Raw genomic sequence first — 19386 nt, 5'->3', positions numbered from 1 at the left:
TAATTTAGGAACACATAAAGAGCATAGAAAGCTGAGGCAATCAGGGGGGACTTCATGAAGCAAGTGGCCATGGAAGGAAAGATGGGCCCTGGTTAATCCTACATGGCTGGGAAAGGGTAGTGAGGGCCTTGCATGTAGAATGGAAGTTTCCAAACAAAGGGGTGGAAAATAACATTTGTACACTGTGGTGATGAGTACAGATTTTGTGTTATATTATTTTCTGTACCTTTGTGCACCTTAGAAATAGTAATTAACAAAAACTAAAATATTTAATTACTGTGTTCTGAAGAAAGAACACATTTTCTTTCGCTAAGTCTGTGATATACGTATATATATTTACCTATATATTTATATTTACATATATATAAGTAAATGATAGTTTTCTTTATTCTTTGTAAAATAAACCTTGGTTTTTAAATTCTATTTGCCTGTTAAACTACTACGCCTTGGAATTTTTTTCCATATGGATCTCTCTTACTCCTTGTTACAACTGCATATTCCACACTAAGAATATTCCAGAATTTATTTTTCCCTTCCTCACAGATCCCAAGTTTCTGTTACAAGCATTATTTGTAAACACTGTACCAACCGTAAAAGCCTTTCCCATGCACTGAGGTAGATATCAGGAAGCGGAAATGCCAAAAATCCCATATTCAAAAAGTGAATCAAGGGGTGAATGGAAAATCTCTGTACTTCCCTGTCAATTGTGTTGTAAACCTAATACTGCTATTTAAGAAAGAAATAGTCTTAAAAGAAAAAAGTCAGAGACGGGCACGCTGGCGAACCGGGAATCCAGGCAGTTTCTCACCTGCTCCGGGCCGGAGCGTGGGGTCCCATCAGCCCGCCCGCTGGCGGGCCCAGGAGGCACCTGGTGGAGCCTCCTAGCCCCCGGATTAGGTGCAAAAGCACGGTGACCTACTACCCTAGGGACACGCTCTCCGCCCCGCCTCGAGGCCCTTCATTGAAAAAAAAAAAGAAAAGAAAGAAACCTTGGCGATCACGTGAAACCGGCATGCCGGCCTCATGACGTCACGAAGCGCGGACCAATGGGAGCTTCTGTTTATGTCGGGGGTCATCAGAATATCAGAGCCCCCGCGCGCAGCCTCGCCCCGCCGCTGCCGCCGCCGCCGCCGCTGCCGCGCCGCTCTCCGGCTCTGGTCGAGAGCGCCCAGCTGGAGCGGGAGGCGGCGCGGCTGCAGCGCCGCGGGGAGGGCCGCGCCGGTTGCCTTCTGCAGCCGCGTCTCCGCTAGTTGGCCCTGCGCCGTCCCTGGGGCACTGTGCAGCTTTAGTCCGGGACTGAAGCTGCCGGCCTTCGCGGGTACCTGGATCCGCGTCCCGCCTCAGCGCCCGGAGGACATGCGGGAGAGAGAATGAGCCAGAGGGACACGCTGGTGCATCTGTTTGCCGGGGGGTACGGTCCACACTGGGCGTGCGGGCTGGGGCTGAGGGTGCTGGGCAGAAGGTCGTGGCCTGACACGCGGGCGACACGGGTGAGGGGGCTCCAACCCGCGGGGCCGAGAGGGTGAGACCCGGGCGGGGAGGGGTGAGGGGGTTTGAGCCGGGGGTGCTAAGGAGGCTGAGGTCGGACGGGGAGGGTTGGGGGCTGAAGCCGGGGCGGGGCGTGAGGCCTTAGGCCCGCGGAGCCGGGGCGAGGCTGGAGCGCGAGCCTGAGGAGCGGCGGGCGGGGCTGGGGGACTACGCGGGCCAGGGCCACGCGTCGCGGCCTATCCGGTGTCCGAGATGCGGGGCCGCGGAGAGGAACGTGGCTGCAGGCCTCACGGACGTTCCTAGGCCTGGGGGTACTGGGCGGAGGTGCCGAGGCCGAGGACAAAATGGGCGCCGGGGCCGCCTCCTCCCTCCCCCCGTGCCGCGCGTGCTGCGAGGCCTCCTCACGTTGCTCACGCAGCACCTCGGACCTTGGGTAGCTGTTTTCCCGGCCCACTCCGCGGGGGTGGGTCTTTGGGGGGCTTCCGGCACCCGTGGGGAGGCTTTGGTGTTCGCTCGCCGGCTGGAGCTGTAGGTTTCTCGCTCTCGGAAAATTTTCTGCCCGGGTTTCTCCAGGTTGCGAGATGCGGTGCAAAGCGTCAGTGCCTTTGGGGTCGGATTCTTTTTGTGAAAACCAACCCTCTTGCGCACCCGCTGCTTTTCGTCTGGTGAAAGGAGAAAGTCGGGGGTAGGGAGAGGTCAGATGCTTTGGCCATAGTTACTGTGTGTACAAGATTAGGACTCAGCCTAAAGTCTCAGTTCCCTGATTGCCAGCCTACATGCTACAGATACTTTGTTGAGCCAGTTTAGTCTCTTTTTTAGGTTTATTCCTTCCAAGTTATTTGGGGAATGCTAGAATTTTTTAAGTTTAAGAGTTACTTATCTGTGGGATCATGTTACTCCAAAAACGGCTTTGGTGAAATATGCTGAGGCTCTTTTCTGTCTATATGACTATATAGCCTCATCCCCTTAAAGCGTACAGTTTGTTTTAAAATCGACCACTTTAAGACTTTATTGCCAATGATGGCAGTACTTTTCTTCCGTTGGCGTATTCACTCGACAAACTCACTGTATACCAGCCATGGGCCAGTCACTGTTGTGGCATAAAAAAGTGTTTTTCTTGTAATCTGTGAGGCCAAGCTTAGGCGATGTATTTTCCACATTTCTGAGACTTTTACCAATGATCCATCTTTCTGATATGTTAACTAAATCTTAGTAAATTAAATCATTTTTTTAAAAAACCATTAATCATGTAGGTAGGTGTTCCTGTAAAGGTATCTTGTTATGCAAACAATTGGGCTTCCTTGCGTAATTCTATCACAGGTAATACCTGAAAGTTAGGAGACCGTGCTGCTATTTTGAGTGAAAAATGGACAAAACCTTTTTTCCATTATGTTATTTTAATAATGTCCATTATTTTAATTGCTTCATTTGTAACGTGAGGGAGGTGTACTATATGATCTCTAAGGCCCTTCCTAGGTCCTAACATTTCTACTACTCTACGTTCAAGATTCATGTATTAAGTTTTGTTAAAAGTGGGGCATGGTAACTTGAAGTGTTAGCTTGATTGCACTGACTTCCCAATTTGGATTAAGATCATCGGGCATTTTTTTGTTATGAATACATGTAAAGGCCCTCCTTGTTAGATTTTTCCCTAAAAGCAGAAATGGAGAGTGTTTGCAGCATGTAAACAATAGATTTAGGAGCCTCTCCTCCACAAAGAACCTAGCATTTGCAGGTTATTTGCAGCATTAAAAGGTACTGGGATGTAGGGCCTGATACAACATAGGTGATCAGCCTTGTAAATTCCCTTCCTTTGTATCTCTTGACTTCACATTTATATGTGGTTGCATAATTTGTTGCCATAAAATCTGGTTTATCTTTTTTTTTTCCCTTGGTGTATCGTTTTCAGAGAAACATTAGAACTAGGAAGGATGGTAAAGATCATCTGGCTCATCCCCTTAAAAATGTGGAAAAATACTGAGGTGTATTGATTTACCCAAGGTCAAACAGCTTTCCATTCACGTAAAATGAGAGATAAATAATGTCTAACAGATCCTTCTATCTCTCTATTATATGAAGTCAATTTTATAGAATATTCTGGAAGTCTGTATGTTAAGCATTGTGGAAGTACACATTGGGTTGTGCCAGTAACATTCTCAATTGGAGATGTTGAATTTTTTTATATATGAAAGTTGCTTACTTAGGCAATTGTTTTCAGGACATTCTTCATAGAAAACTAGATTTCATTATTTTTATCCTGATAGAATTACATTAATTAGGAATTAGGAAAGTTTTTTTTGTGTTTTTTTTTTTACTTTAATAGTAATAAGCTGAAGAAAAGGAGAGAGATCTTTTTATGAGCTTTACACACAGGGATCATTTAGATTAAGTTCTAAAAAGTCAATATATTTTAACAACTAAATAACCTTTCATAGTGGCATTTAATCTTAGGCAAAAATTGAGTATATGGCCTTTGCATCATTTCCCTGATAATTATAATTATGTTCAAGTATGTGTTTATTAGGATTTCAGAGCGATTTCAAATAGCCTAGTAGCTATGTTATTAAATCAGAAACATTCGTGACAGACCAGTGCTGGACCTTGGGTCTGGACTGGTGCTGGACCTGGTTTATCTTTAGGACACCCTTTGGCCCCATTTTGTATTTGCCAGAGTTAATCTTCGGAATTTATAAGGTCATTGGTTAGGTCAGGGAAGTTATGGAAGCAACTCGTGTTAACCTGCAAAAAGGATGTAGATAAGATTTATTTAAGCTGTACTTCTTAATTTTTTTTTTTTTTGCATTTATTAGCTCTTGGTTCTTTTTTTTTTTTTTAATTTTTTTTTTTTTTAACGTTTATTTATTTTTGAGACAGAGAGAGACAGAGCATGAACGGGGGAGGGTCAGAGAGAGGGAGACACAGAATCGGAAACAGGCTCCAGGCTCTGAGCCATCAGCCCAGAGCCCGACGCGGGGCTCGAACTCACGGACCGCGAGATCGTGACCTGGCTGAAGTCGGATGCTTAACCGACTGCGCCACCCAGGTGCCCCCTTAATTTTTTTTAATGTATATTTATTTTTGAGAGACAGACAGACAGACAGACAGACAGACATGAGCAGGGGAGGGTCAGAGAGAGAGGAAGACACAGTCTGAAGCCGGCTCCAGGCTCTGAGCTGTCAGCACAGAGCCAGATGCAGGGCTCAAACTCACGAACGGTGAGATCATGACCTGAGCCCAAGTTGGATGCTTAACTGACTGATCCACCCAGGAGCCCCTGAGCTGTACTTTTCATAACACTATAGGTATGTGAAGATATAAGCAGTATGATACATATTTTTAAATTCTTTAATAGAACTATTTATTGTCTGTTATTATGTCAGCTACGTATGTGCACCAAGAGGCACTTTGCTTTTTTATTTTGTTCTTTGAGAGAGATTGTCTCAGATAGAAGGAATAAATCTTGGAAACTGTCCTTTCTAGATTTTTTTGATGTTATAGAATAATGAACTTGTATGCTGTTCAGCTGTCAAACTTGACTGTTCTTTGCTTGCTAATCAAAGCACTTAAAGCCAGTGAGCAAGTGGCTTTGAATTGTAACTTTGTCTTTTAATGGTAAAGCATCCAATTTAGTACTTTATTACTAAATCACAGTAGTAGCAAATCACATTGGTGATACCTTGCAACTGATCTTAACTCACTGGTCACGTCACTGGATCAGAGGGACTCAGGACCAGTTAGAAGGCAAAAAGAAAGTGAAAGCCTGCTTTAAGGCACTTGAAGTGGGAATGGTCAGGGGAAGTGTGAGAGGAAGTTTGGAATGCAGAACCAGAGAGACTTGAAGATAGCTGGATGTCAGAAAGCCTCTGTATGCCTTATACACTCTTCCAACTGATGATTGTTAGCCTTTAATATCTCATACAGAGGAGCTTCTTCACATGGTGTTTTTTTTTTTTAATTGTGTATATTTAAGGTATACACCACAACATGATGATTTGATGTAAGTAAGTATACATAGTGAAATGATAACATCACATCTGATGCAGTTGCCATTTTTTGTATGTGAGACCATCTGAAATCTTTTAGCAAATTTCCAATATTCAGTACAGTAGTATTTTAATCATTATGTTGTACATTAGAACTTTAGACTTACTCATCCTACATAACTGCAATTTTGTATTGTTTGACTAATACCTTCCTATTTCTCACACCTCTTGCCTTTGTTAACTACCCTTCTGTGGTTTTTGACTTCTATGTTGTTTGACTTTTTTAGATTTTACATATAAATGAGATCATGCAGTTTTTTTTCTTTCTGTGCTGGTTTATTTCCCTAGTATAATGTCTTCCATGTTCATCCATGTTGCAAACGGCAGGATCTTATGCATGGCCTTCTTGATCTTGGAGTCATCGCAGCCTCACTACAGTATACATTTCTATTTTGCAAGTTTTTTTCTTTAGTTTTTAAATGTTTATTTTGAGAGAGAGTGCACACACATGAGCAGGAGAGAGGGACAGAGAAGAGAGAATCCTAAAGAGGCTTTGCATTGTCAGTGCAGAGCCCCATGTGGGGCTGCAGGGCTTGAACTCAGGAACTGTGAGATCAGGACCTGAGTCAAAATTGAGAGTCGGATGCTTACTGAGACACCCAGCTGACCCTATCTTGCTAAAATTTTAAAGCATTATATTGGCTGTACAAATTAATATTCATGAGGAGTTTGCTCATTATAAACGGTAAAAAATACGTAAATCAGTATTCATTGCTAAGAAACTTTCTTTTTGGGAGACTAGAGTAAAATAATTTTAAATGTTATTTTTATATAGAATATTTTAAAAATAATTTCTAGTCTTTTCCATTAATTGTTTTATTTTTTTTTATTTATTTTTTTTTTAACGTTTTTATTTATTTTTGGGACAGAGAGAGACAGAGCATGAACGGGGGAGGGGCAGAGAGAGAGGGAGACACAGAATCTAAAGCAGGCTCCAGGCCCTGAGCTGTCAGCACAGAGCCCGACGTGGGGCTCGAACTCACGGACCGCGAGATCATGACCCGAGCTGAAGTCGGACGCTTAACCGACTGAGCCACCCAGGCGCCCCTCCATTAATTGTTTTATAACTTGGTTGGCGTAATAAAATGTGCTATCCAAATCTTACAAATTAATAAATGAGACAGTATATATTTAATATATTTTAGTTGTACTCACATTTAAGTTGTGAAGCTTAATATGCATGCATTGTCCCTACCCTCCAGCTATTAAGTTAGCATGCTGCTTTAATCTTGCAGTAAATTGACCAGTGCATAAAAAATACCTCTACCCCCAAGCACTTAAGATGTGTAATAATAACAATACAGAAGAACAGATTCTTCTCCTTATATCCTTCCTGGTTAAGTTGCATCTAACTTAGTATAGAACAGCATGCTTCAAATTTATAGCAACCCATTAGTGGATTATGAAATCAATTTGGTTTATAACCAACATTTTTTAAAAAAGATAAAAATTCTGCAAAATGTGCATGGGGATATACTGCATCTTGATGTAAAATACTCCTTCTGGATTTAAGTTAGAGATTTGAAAGGAAAAGAGCTGAACTAAGAATCAGGAGATTTGGGTTGTTCTTTAATTGACTGTGAACGTGGAGCAACTAATTTTCCCTTGGAAGATTTTTGTTTCCTCATCTGCAGAATAAGGAAGTTGGGCCAAATACACTGTCTCCTACCTCTTAAATCCTGAGTTATCAAATGCTACAATGTTCATTCACTCATTCAGCATGAGTGCTTGCTATGTCACAGGCATTAACAGAGATGTTGGGGTTATTAGTATTGGATATAAATTGCTGATTTCCTGATGCTTACATTGTAGCATCAGGGAACACAGCAGAAGGTAAAGTAAATAAAATATGTTAAGTGACAATATGGGCTGTAGAAAAGAGTAGTGCAGGGAAGGTGGATAAAGAGTCAGTGTAGGGGTTTGAGAGAGAGAGTGCAAGCAGGGGAGGGGCAGAGAGAGAGGGAGAAAGAATCCCAAGCAGGTTCTGCATTGACCACGGAGAGCCCAGTGTAGGGCCTGAACTCATGAACCGAACCGTGAGATTATGACCTGAGCTGAAGTTGGATGCTCAACTGGCTGAGCCACCCAGGCACCCCCAATGTGGGGGATTTTTCAACGTTTATTTATTTTTGGGACAGAGAGAGACAGAGCATGAACGGGGGAGGGGCAGAGAGAGAGGGAGACACAGAATCGGAAACAGGCTCCAGGCTCCGAGCCATCAGCCCAGAGCCCGACGCGGGGCTCGAACTCACAGACCGCGAGATCGTGACCTGGCTGAAGTCAGACGCTTAACCGACTGCACCACCCAGGCGCCCCTGTGGGGGATTTTTTATATGGCGATCAGACAGGACATCACTGAGAAGTGACAACCAAGCAAAGATGAGGTGAGGTAGTAACCCATTCTCATATTTGAGGCAAAAATATGAAGATGAAACAGCAAGAACAGAGATCCTGAGGCAAGAGCATGGTTCATGTATTAAACTCTAATTAGAGTTAGAGCAGAAGCCAGTGGCTTAGACCAGGATGGACATGATAAGAAGTGGTCAAGATTCCCGATTTACTTAAAAAAATTTTTTTAATGTTTTTATTATTTATTTTTGAGAGCGTGAGAGAGAGCATGAGCTTATTATTTATTTTTGAGAGCATGAGAGAGAGCATGAGCAGGGGAGGGGCACAGAAAAGGGGAGACACAGAATCTGAAGCAGCTCCAGGCTCTGAGCTGTCAGCACAGAGCCTGATGTGGGGCTTGAACTCAACCACCAGCTGTGATATGTGACCTGAGCCGAAGTCGGCCACCTAACTGAGCCACCCAGCTGCCCCAAGATTCCAGATTTATTTTAGGGTACTGAGTCCAAGACACTTGCATACCATACACATCATTTTTTCATGGGGTCCAGTGAGTGGGTCCCAGAAACTTCAACCATATGCTCCAGTTAAAAACCCCTGCTGTTCCAAAAAAACAAATACTGCTAGAGTTTTGATTAAAATTATTTTAAAAATAAATGTATGCATATCGTGTTTAAGCTCCTTTAAGATTTTTATTAATCAGCATTCCCCATCTCCCCTCCCTCCACATTTCCTTCCTAGTGGGAACCTAGTATATGTCTTAGCTATGTGGAATTTTCTTCATACTTTCTGTTCTGGTAGATGAGGATTTAGTTATACCATTCTCTAATTCCCCTATCTTTCTATTCTCAGTAGATACATCACAGTTTTTTGGTTAAATCAATGGGCAGTGCTTACCTTATTGTGACACTATAAATATTGGTGATAGTAGGGCTCAGTTATTGACCTTTTCTTTCTTGAATAACTTCATTTTTCCTCCCTTGGAGTTAATAATTGCTGCACATTTAAAAATGCTTAGTGGGGCACCTGGGTGGGGTTAAATGTCCTGTTTCGGCTCAGGTCATGATCTTATGGTTTGTTGGTTTGAGCCTTGCATCGGGCTGTGTGCTGATAGTTCAGAGCCTGGAGCCTGCGTTGTATTCTGTGTCTCCCTCTCTGCCTCATCCCCGCTTGCGTTCTGACTCTCAAAAATGAATAAATGGTCAAAAAAAATTTTAACAAAAAAATTAAAATGCTTAGTAATATGAGTACTCGAATATTTAGTTTTATATCATCAAATATATTCATCTGTCAGTCTTTTTTTCCTGAAGTTCTTCATCCCTCTGAACATTGTTACCCAAATCCTTTCTGGACTGGTTATTTTCTAATCCTGACATATCTTGGGATTCCTTTCTCCCTCTCCTGTGTTATTCATTCTGTTCCTAAATTCAATTCCCCAGCCCCCATTTTATTGAGATATAATTTGACGTAGAGCCTTGTATTGTTTTTAGGTATATTCCCTCCTCTTTTTTAGATTAAGCCCTTAACTCGCAGAACACATTCTTTAGTAGCTGTGTAAGAAAGGGTACAAGGTAGGAAAATTCTTAAATATTTCTTTGTATGCGAGTGTATTCTTTCTGCTTGACAGGTTTGGTACAGAATTCTAGAATAAGTAATCTGCAGTTGTTGGGAATTCTATTCTTTTTTTTTTCTTTTATGTTACCTTTTATTCTTTGTGGAAGTTGATAATATCTTTGTTTCCAGCATTTTATTTTATTTTTTAAAGTTTATTTATTTATCTTATTTTGAGAGACTTAGCAAGCAGGGGAGGGGCAGAGAGAGAGAGCATCTCAAGCAGGGTCCAAGCTGTCAGCACGGAGCCCAACACAGACCTTGAACTCAAATCGTGAGGTCTTGACCTGAGCTGAAGTCTGATGCTTAACCAACTGAGCCACCCAGGCACCCCTTTGTTCCCAATATTTTAAAAGATTGTAGTAGTGCAACTTGGTGTGAGGTTTTTAAGTATCTATTGATTCTACCTGTGAAACCTGACCAGAGATTCTTTTAAGCTTTTTTTTAAAGTTTATTTATTTATTTTGAGAGAGAGAGACTATGAGCAGGGAAGGGGCAATGAGAGAGGGAAAGAGAGAATCTCAAACAGGATCCATACTGTCATCGTGAGTTCAACCTGGGGCTCCAGCCCGTGAACCTAGCAATCATGACCTGAGCCAAAACCAAGAGTTGGATGCTTAACTGACTGAGCCACCCAGGCACCCTGACCTCAGAGATTCCTAAATTCATGTTCTTTAGAGATTTAAGCTTCTGCCTGGGAGCATAGTTTTACTGGTAACATGGTGGTGAGTGGGAGGGGTAGATCCCACTACGGTATCCCAACTTCACTATATAGCCTATCAGCCAGCCCTTCTATTTTCAGTTCTTTGGCTTACTTCCATCTTGAGTACTTCATGCCCTTAATCTTTAGGCCTCTGAGATTCTGCAGGGCAAAACTGCTACTTTCCTTTGGTATTTCCTTCTTTAAGCCTTTCTTCCTCTTTAAGTCAGTTACCCCTTCCTACTTGTTTCATTGCTTGAAATCTTAGGTCTTGTTCATTTCTCCCCTGGTTCTCTGTCTTTGTGGCATATTTCTTTAGACAGTTGAGGTTTTTGACGTGGAGAAGAAATAGTCTATAGTTAATTCCTGTTGTCATAAGTAGAGATTTTATTTTTTTTAGTTTTTTTTAATGTTTATTTATTTTTGAAAGAGAGAGACAGAGTGTGAGTGGGGGAGGGGCAGAGAGAGAGAGGGGAAGACACAGAATCAGAAGCTCCGAGTGATCACAGAGCCCAATGCGGGGCTTGAACTCGTGAACGGCGAGATCATGACCTGAGCTAAAGCCAAACGCCAAACCTAATGAGCCACCCAGGCGCCCCTCGTAAGTAGAGATTTTAAGTGTTTATTGACTCCAAGAGTTTTTTTCTGCATCGATTTTAATGATTTCAGCTTGGATAATAATTTTAAATGACTTTAAGATAAAAACAGCATGAGAGATACTGGAGTGTCACCCCTGTGCTTGCATACCTGTTGCATTTTGTAACGTAAAACTGCTTCAGGACAACCTGAGTGCTTGTGTGAACACCTACTTACATCACTCCCTAGCTCTGTACAATTTAGATCCTCATTACTTGTTGAATTATGTTTTTAGGAATTACAGCATATATATATCTTGTCTGTGGTCTGGCCTTAAAGTATCTGTAATAGTTTCTGTTATAGAATTTTAGGTATTACTATCAGTAATGGATGCTGATAACTTCAGTAGGTAATATTTTTTTAGTATTTTCTATGTGCCATGTCATGAAATACTGTACATGGGTTATATCATATATCATTTTTACAAGAAGACTTTTCCCCCAGTAAATTGTTTTTTGTGTGTATAATAGGTTTATTTTCTTGGAATCAGGAGTAGGGTAAGAATCATGGCCTATGTGCTACCTTGGCTTTTTGTTTTTATTTATTTTAATTTTAAAAAAATACTTTATTTTTAAGTAATCTTTACACTCAATGTGGGGCTTGAACCCATAACCTCGAGATCAAGAGTCGCACACTCCACCGACTGAGCCAGCCAGGCACCCCTATATTTATTTATTTTAATTATAGAAGTAATTTATGTTCATTCTGAAACCCAAGAATACATTTTATGTTTTACAGAATATAAACCAAAACCAATATGCATGATTATTAAAATTTGGGGCCTATTTCATTTTTATGTTCAATAAATTTACAAAGTAAATATACTAAGTAGTTAAAAAGAAAAAATCCAGGTAACTTCACGTTAAAAACAGCTATGATGGACTCTAACTAAACCACTATTGTAGTGTGAATACGGTGTTTTACTGCACAGGTTGTCTTCAGTTCTGCAGCATATACTACAGCATGTACTGTGATGATTCACATTTCTTGCCACTTAGCCCTCACCAATGAACAGAAACAAACTTGTGGCTTCTGTTTAAGATTTTGCTTCCGGTCTTTTACATAAAGTTGACCTTTGGGGCGCCTGGGTGGCTCAGTTGGTTGAGCGTTCAACTTCAGCTTGGGTCATGACCTCACGGTTTGTGAATTTGAGCCCCTCTTTGGGCTCTGTGTGGCCGGCTCAGAGCCTGGAGCCTTCTTCGGATTCTGTGTGTCCCTCTCTCTCTGCCCCTCCCCCAGTCATGCTTTGTCTGTCTGTCTGTCTCTCTCTCACTCTGAAAAATAAATAAACATTAAAAAAAATTATTTTTAAGTTGACCTTTGATCAACATTGATATGAACTGCACAGGGTCCACTTACAGGCAGATTTTTTTGGGGAGAACTACAGTACAGTACTGCAAATGTATTTTTCTTATGATTTTCTTAATAACATTTTCTTTAGTTTTATTGTAAGAATACAGTATATAACACATACACAAAATATGTATTAATCAACTGTTTATGCTAGTGATAAATCTTCCAGTCAACAGTAGGCTATTAGTAGTTAAGTTTTGAGGGAGTCAAAAGTTATGTGTGGATTTTTGACTGCATGGGGTGGGGGGGGGGGTTGGTGCCCCTAACCCCCATGGTATTTTACGAGTCAACTATAATGAGGTTTTAAGCCTGTTTCATAGCTGTTTAAAAATAATATCTGTTCCTTGTTTATTGAGTATAGAGTCTCCCTTGAGCTAGTTAATTTTGTTTCAGATCTCTTACAGCCCTACTATTTATCTAGTTGATGTGTTAATTTCTTACACCATAATTATGGTTTTGATCTTTTCTTTTTGGGGGTTTAATTTTTTAAATTTCCTATTTAAAGCTATAAGTGGAATTTTTAGGAGACATTAAGTTTATTATGATTAAGATTTTGACATAGTGTAATTGTATTCAATTGCAGGTAGTTCATATACTTTTTTTTTTTTTTACTAGTTTTCACATATTCAGTTTTTTCATCAGATTTATCAAGGTATATATAATAAAACTCACCCTTTGTTAATTGCATAATTCAATGAGTTTTAGCAAATGTATAAGGTACTGTAACTACTATAATCAAGCTATAGAACCTTTTTTAATCCCAAGAATTCCTCTGTGCCCTTTGCAGTCGGTTCTTCTCCCCTCCACTACCTCTTGGTAATCACTGATCTCATTTCTATTCTTCTAGTTTTGCCTTTTCCAAAAAGTTATAAAAAAGAAATGTCAAAAAATAAAAGCCTTTTGTCCCTGACTTTTTAAAGTTAGCATAATGCTTTTGAGATTGATCCATGTTGGTGCTTTTTATTGCAAGATAGTAATAATTCATTATACTGATACACCATAACTTGTTTATCCTTCTTCAGTTGATAGACATACTGGTTTTTTCCAGTTTGGGGTTATTAAGAGTACAGCTACCGTGGGGCTTCTGGCTGGTCAGTTGGGTAAGCATCTGACTCTTGATTTCCGCTCAGGTCATGATCCCATGGTGCGTGAGATTGAGCCCTACGTCGGGCTGCACACTGACAGTGCAGGGCCAGCCTTTAGTAATTTAGCCATTAATAAATAGATCTACATCTGTTATATGTCTATTGTATCTCATTGTGATTCTAATTTGCATTTCCCTGATAAATGATTTTGAAAAACCTTTGTATGTTTATTTGCATCGATCTGGTGAAGCATCTTTTCCAGTCTTTTGAGTTGTTTTTATCATTGAGTTGTGTTTCTGAATATAAGCACTTTATCAGATACGTGTTTTGCAAATACTTTTGCAAAATATTTGCAAAAGACAGACTGTTGCTTATCTTTTCATTTTTTCAATGTTTATGTATTTATTTTTGAGAGAGAGCAAGAGCAAGTGGGGGAGGGACAAAGAAAGAGAGGGAAACAGAATCCCAAGCAGGCTCTGCCCTGCCAGCAGAGCCTGACATAGGGCTTAAACTCACGAACCCGCAAATTCACGAACCGTGAGATCACGACCTGAGTCAAAATCAAGAGGCTTATTAACTGACTGAGCCACCCAGTCATCCCTTGTCTGTTCATTTTCTTAACAGTTTCTTTAAAAGAGTGGGAATTTTTAATTTTGGTAAAGTCCAGTTTATCAATCTTTTTCTTCTAAAAAAATTTTTTTTAACGTTTATTTTGAGAGAGAGAGAGACACAGAGCAGGAGTGGGGGAGGGGCAGAGAGAGGGGGAGATACAGAATCCGAAGCATGCTCTAGGCTCTGAGCTGTCAGCACAGCACAGAGCCATATGCAGGGCTTGAACCCACAAACTATAAGATCATGACCTGAGCCAAAGTCAGCCACTTAACCAACTGAGCCACCCAGGCGCCCCTATCAATTTTTTTCTTTTATGATTTATGCTTTTTTGTTGTTATCTAAGAAACCTGTGCCTAGCCCAAAGTGAAAAGAATTTTTCTCCAAATGTTTTCTTCTGGAAGCTTTACAGTTCGATATTTTACATCTAGGTCTATGATTCATTCTGAGTTAATTTTTTAAATATAGTATGAGGTAAGAGTCCAATTTTATTTTACATATGGATGTTCTCAAATTTTTAAGTTGTTGTATTTTTCACTGTTATCTCAAAAAATTTGTTCTGGTTTTATTTCCTTGATGGCATGTACTATTACATCAATATAAAATACCATATTTTCTTAAATTTTATTTGTAGTGATATTATTGCCATGCCTCTGTTTTTTATTATGTGTTATATATATGTATGTGTGAGTGTGTGTGTATATGTATATATATGGATAGATGGATGTAAATAAACATACAAAGGCTTTTCAGAGTCATTTATCAGGGAAATGTGAATTAAAATCACCATGAAAATATATATATATGTGTATATATATATATATATGAAAATAAATATATATATATATATTTAATTCTAGAGGTAGAATTGTTCAGTGTATTTCTGTGGTGGGCTGCTTTTCTTTTTCTTCCTTTAATGCCCATTTTGGAGGTCCAGGTTACCTCTGATTTGGTCTGCTTTTCTCTTTGACTGTGGTAAGAGCTCTCCTGAGTGATTTTCATCTGGTTAAAAGCAATTCTCAGGGTTTCACTAAGTACTTATTAATGCTTTAATTATGTCCCACTCTTCCACTTAAAAAGAATAATTATTCAGCCTATCTCAAATTCCTTTAAAGTTTAAATGATGTCATTTGTTAAGAGCTTTATTATTTATCCAGTTTTTATGTTTAAATTAGATTCTTATAGGTAAGCCTGCCTACCTGGTACAGATTTCTACATGTGGGCCTAATATTACTGATTTTGAGATTCACATGTAATTTTTTTTGTAGATAAGACACTTCTGAATATTTGAATATTTCAAATAGGAAATGTATGATTAACCATCAATGATTAATTTTTATTGCTCTGAAGACAATTTCTCCGAAGTTTTGAAAGATAGGATAGGAGTTTGAGAGAGAATACTCAAATAGTGATCTAGGTTTCAACAGAGCCACGAGTAATATTTGGGCAAGGAGCACCAAAGAAACCCTTAGAAAAGTATTTCAAACTATGATGTGACTTACCAGTAAAATTTAGTAACAATATCCACCATTGGGAGTCTTCTTTAATTATTTTTGCTAGGTAAATATTAAGTTCAGTTCTTTTTCTTTTCTTTTTTTTCTTTAAGTTTATTTTTGAGAGAGAGCACGCACATGCGCATGAGTAGGACAAGGGCAGAGGGATGGAGAAAGAATCCCAAGCAGGCTACGCACTGTCCGTGCAGAGCCCCATGTGGGGTTCTATCCATGAGAGGCTTGAACTTAGGAACCATAAGGTCATGACCTGAGCCAAAATCAGGAGTTGGACACTTACCTGACTGAGCCACCCAAGTGCCCCTAACTCAGTTCTTTTTAGCTACTAATGGTGTTTATATGCAGTCAAATAAATGAAACATTAAAATAGTTTAATCTTCTAAAATAAAAAATCGTACATTTTAGTGCCTTGATGAAGCCCCCAGTTGCCCACTCATTTTACAGTCTAAATGTGTGTACTAAGTAGATTTGTTCTTTTCATTTTTTCCCAGATGTGGTGGTACAGTAGGAGCTATTCTGACATGTCCACTGGAAGTTGTAAAAACACGGCTGCAATCATCTTCTGTGACGCTTTACATCTCTGAAGTTCAGTTGAACACCATGGCTGGAGCCAGTGTCAACCGAGTAGTGTCTCCTGGACCTCTCCATTGCCTAAAGTGAGAGCACAGTATTCGTGAATCTGTTTTTTTTAGTCTGTTTACCTTAGTGATGCCTAAAGTGAGAGCACAGTATTCGTGAATCTGTTTTTTTTAGTCTGTTTACCTTAGTGATGCCCCTGTGTTTTGTTCATTTATATTCTGCCACATTTAAAGAGGTTTTTTACAAACTTAATAACAGAGTTACTCAATTATATTCGTCAGAAATGATCATCCCTAATGGAGAAGAATAGTTAGTTGGATAATATAAAATGTAATATTATTTCCAAATCATGTGTATTTGGAATATTTTTCTACATTTATCCTGGATTTATTTTCTAAAGCTATTATAGGTATTCTATTTTGGATTATTTATTTATCTTTGAAATGTGATAGTGTTAAATGCTAACTCTTTGTGTATGTGCTTTTAATTTTCCAAGTACTGACATACTGACACAAGTAAGTACATCCAATTAATGGCAGTCTGTGATTTTTCTATAACCTAAACATAACTGAGATTTAAAGCAGAATTCTGCTGATTTTAACAGACCGTTCACTGTTTGCTTGAAATTTTTTGGTGGTTTGAAAAAGATTTGTTTTTACGTTTTACCATACTTCATTATATTGCAAATTAGATTTGAAATTTCAAAACTACTGAAATTAGGTTTTACGTGTTCAGACTTAGGTATGTAACTCGTATCTGCCTTATCAGGTCACTTGGGACATGATCTGTTTGAACTTAGTTCAGTAGTGTTTATTTTGTGGTAGCAAATAAACTCATACTGTGTGTTTACCGTGGTTACCAAAAGATTTCATCAGTCTTTTCTTTTTAAACTTATCTAAGTACATGGATAGGTAAAATAAAATTGCTACCAATTAATGAAAGTTATCAATATCTGATGAGTAATAGTATTATCAATCCTGATTAGTCATATCTTGATTAAAAATAGAATATTTTATCTACTAATAATAGGTTATTTAAATATCATGATTTTGCCTTTATTACCATTGATTATCTCTCCTAAACTTCTTCCTTTCACCTTCGTAACAGTACTGTATTTTTTGTCTTCTTTTTCAGTGGTTTTGCTTTCTCTGGTTTTCCTCAGCATTAGGAATCCCTCTCTGCTTCATTTTAATTTGTTTTTCAGGCCCTCTTATAAGAGCTAATTTAACATGTTTCACCTATCCTCAGTGTTGAGGTGACTTCCAAGTCTGCATTCTCTGCCTTAACATCTCTTTACTCTCATTCCCATTGTTTCCCTGTTCAGGCTCTGTCCCAGTCAGTCTGATTCATGGTTGCTTTTTTTTTTCCTAACATCTTTATTTGAGGAATAATTCACATACCATAAAATTCACCCATGTAAAGTGTAAAATTCATTTTTAATATATTAACAGAGTTGTGCAACTATCATCACCTTCTAAATTTCGAACGTTTTCATCATTCATCACCAAAAGAAAGCCTTATCTTGTTAGTAGTCACTTCTCATTTTCCCTCTCTTCTCTCCCCCTATCCTCTATCCCTAGGCAACTCCTAACCTACTTTCTGTCACTGTACATTTGCTTTATCTACTCATTAGTTGATAGACATTAGGTTGTATCCACTTTGGGAGTATTATGAATAGAGCTATTATAGACATACACGTTTTTATTTTGGGGGGATATACTAGGAGTGGAATTGGTGGGTCATATGATGACTTTATGTTTCACATTTTGAGGAACTGTCACACAGCTTTCCAGAGTGGCTGTATCATTTTACATTCCCACCACCAGTGAGTGAGATTTTCAATTTCTGCATTGTTTTACTGTCTTTTTTTATTAAAACCATCCTAGTGAGTGAAGTGTTTCATTGCTTCTTAACCAGCAACTTTAGGGATCCCCTGCTGGGCTCCCTTAGTTTCCTAGGTAGCTCATGGATGAACTTCAAGAGCTCAATAAATTACATGAAATTGTTTGCAAAATTGTGAGTGTTAGCAAATGTGTATTTTTTTAAAAGAACATTTACTACCTTCCTTAATTTCTCAAGGGGATTTATGATACAGAAAGGGCTAACAAGCATTTAATCTTTAAAATGTGCTCTATAATTTGTTATTTTTAACTCTGCTTCTGTCTAATCTAGTTTTATCAAAAGGGTTTCCGTATCACCTGTGTCAGTCGTCTGAAGGCATGGTAAAATGCAAATTACTGAGCATTGTCCTATATCTATTGAATCAGAATACTTGGAGGGTGAGATCAGAGCAATTTGTGTGTTTTGGGGGGTTTTGTGGGTGGTTTTTTTAGTTGTTTTTTTTTTTTTTAATTTCAAGTTAGTTAACATATTGTGTAATAATGATTTCAGGAATAAAATTTAGTGATTCATCACTTATGTATAACACCCATGCTGAAATTGGCATTTTAAAAAACACTCCATCAGTAATCAATATTAAGATTTATCAAGTGCTTACTGGGAGCCAGGTGCTCTTTTAAGCACTTTATATATTAATTTACTTATTCCTCACAGTAACCCCAAAAAAGAGTACTGTTTTTCTCTGTTTACTGCTGCTGTAAATAAAGATAAAAGACATTACTTTATGTTCTTATAACTAGTCATTTACCAAAACTGGGCTTCATATTAAGAAGTCTGGCCCCATAATTCAGGCCTTTATTGAACCATTATGCTCAACTGCCTTTTAAGAAATTATTCTTCTGTGTATAGGTGGTTGAGAACCACTGCCCTAGCCTATTAACTCTAAGTTAAAATAAGTTAAAATAGCTATTCCCTTTGTTTCTTCTCACTTTCAAAACTTAATACCTCACCCTCAGAAAGGCTTCCTCTTCCTTTCCCTGCTGGGCATATTAATCTAGCTTGTGTAGCATTTGCTTATTAATATAGTCTGTTGAATGGTTTCAGTATAATTCTTTTTTCCACAACTGGTTATCAAATTTCTCAGTGGCAGGTGCCTTACCTTCTTTCTATCTACTTTGCTCAGTTTTTATACAGTAAGTATTCAATATAGTAAATGTTAAATGAATAGAGAGAGAAGTGGTAACAGGCTAACCATTTTAGTACCCTAAAGGAGGTTAGGGTGACAAATTTTGACAGCATTTCACAGGAATGGTTGTATGAGATAATGTTGCAGTACTGAGAGAATTGTCTGATACCAAGAAAGGACCCCAAATACTAGATGGGGACCTGCATTTCTAATTGGGAATTGAATTTGCTGGTAAAGATGGTAAAATGGAGAATATATCGAAGATCATAGTAGCATGATCATATGAAAATAAATGTAGAAATTATACTGTAGTCTTTAAAAGTTTTAGGAAAGAATCTGATTGGAGTTCTTTTTACTATCATTTATCAGTCTGTGCTGTGTCAGGAAAAACAGATGTTCA

The 19386-nt window shown here is 38.9% G+C and overlaps 1 protein-coding gene across 1 annotated transcript in view; it reads left to right on the top strand.

Annotated features, from left to right (window-relative positions):
* The first annotated feature begins 1082 nt into the window (after nt 1-1082).
* Nucleotides 1083-19386, top strand: part of SLC25A36 (solute carrier family 25 member 36) — a 39558-nt gene continuing 21254 nt past the window's right edge. The window contains exons 1-2 of the mRNA XM_043595268.1: nt 1083-1411; nt 15874-16038. Of these exons, the coding sequence (XP_043451203.1) occupies nt 1371-1411; nt 15874-16038 (206 nt within the window). The 5' untranslated portion in view covers nt 1083-1370. The remainder of the gene's footprint in view (nt 1412-15873; nt 16039-19386) is intronic.

Source organism: Prionailurus bengalensis, chromosome C2 (genome assembly GCF_016509475.1).
Source record: "Prionailurus bengalensis isolate Pbe53 chromosome C2, Fcat_Pben_1.1_paternal_pri, whole genome shotgun sequence".
NCBI lineage: Eukaryota > Metazoa > Chordata > Mammalia > Carnivora > Felidae > Prionailurus > Prionailurus bengalensis.
This window is presented reverse-complemented; position numbering and strand designations above follow the sequence as displayed.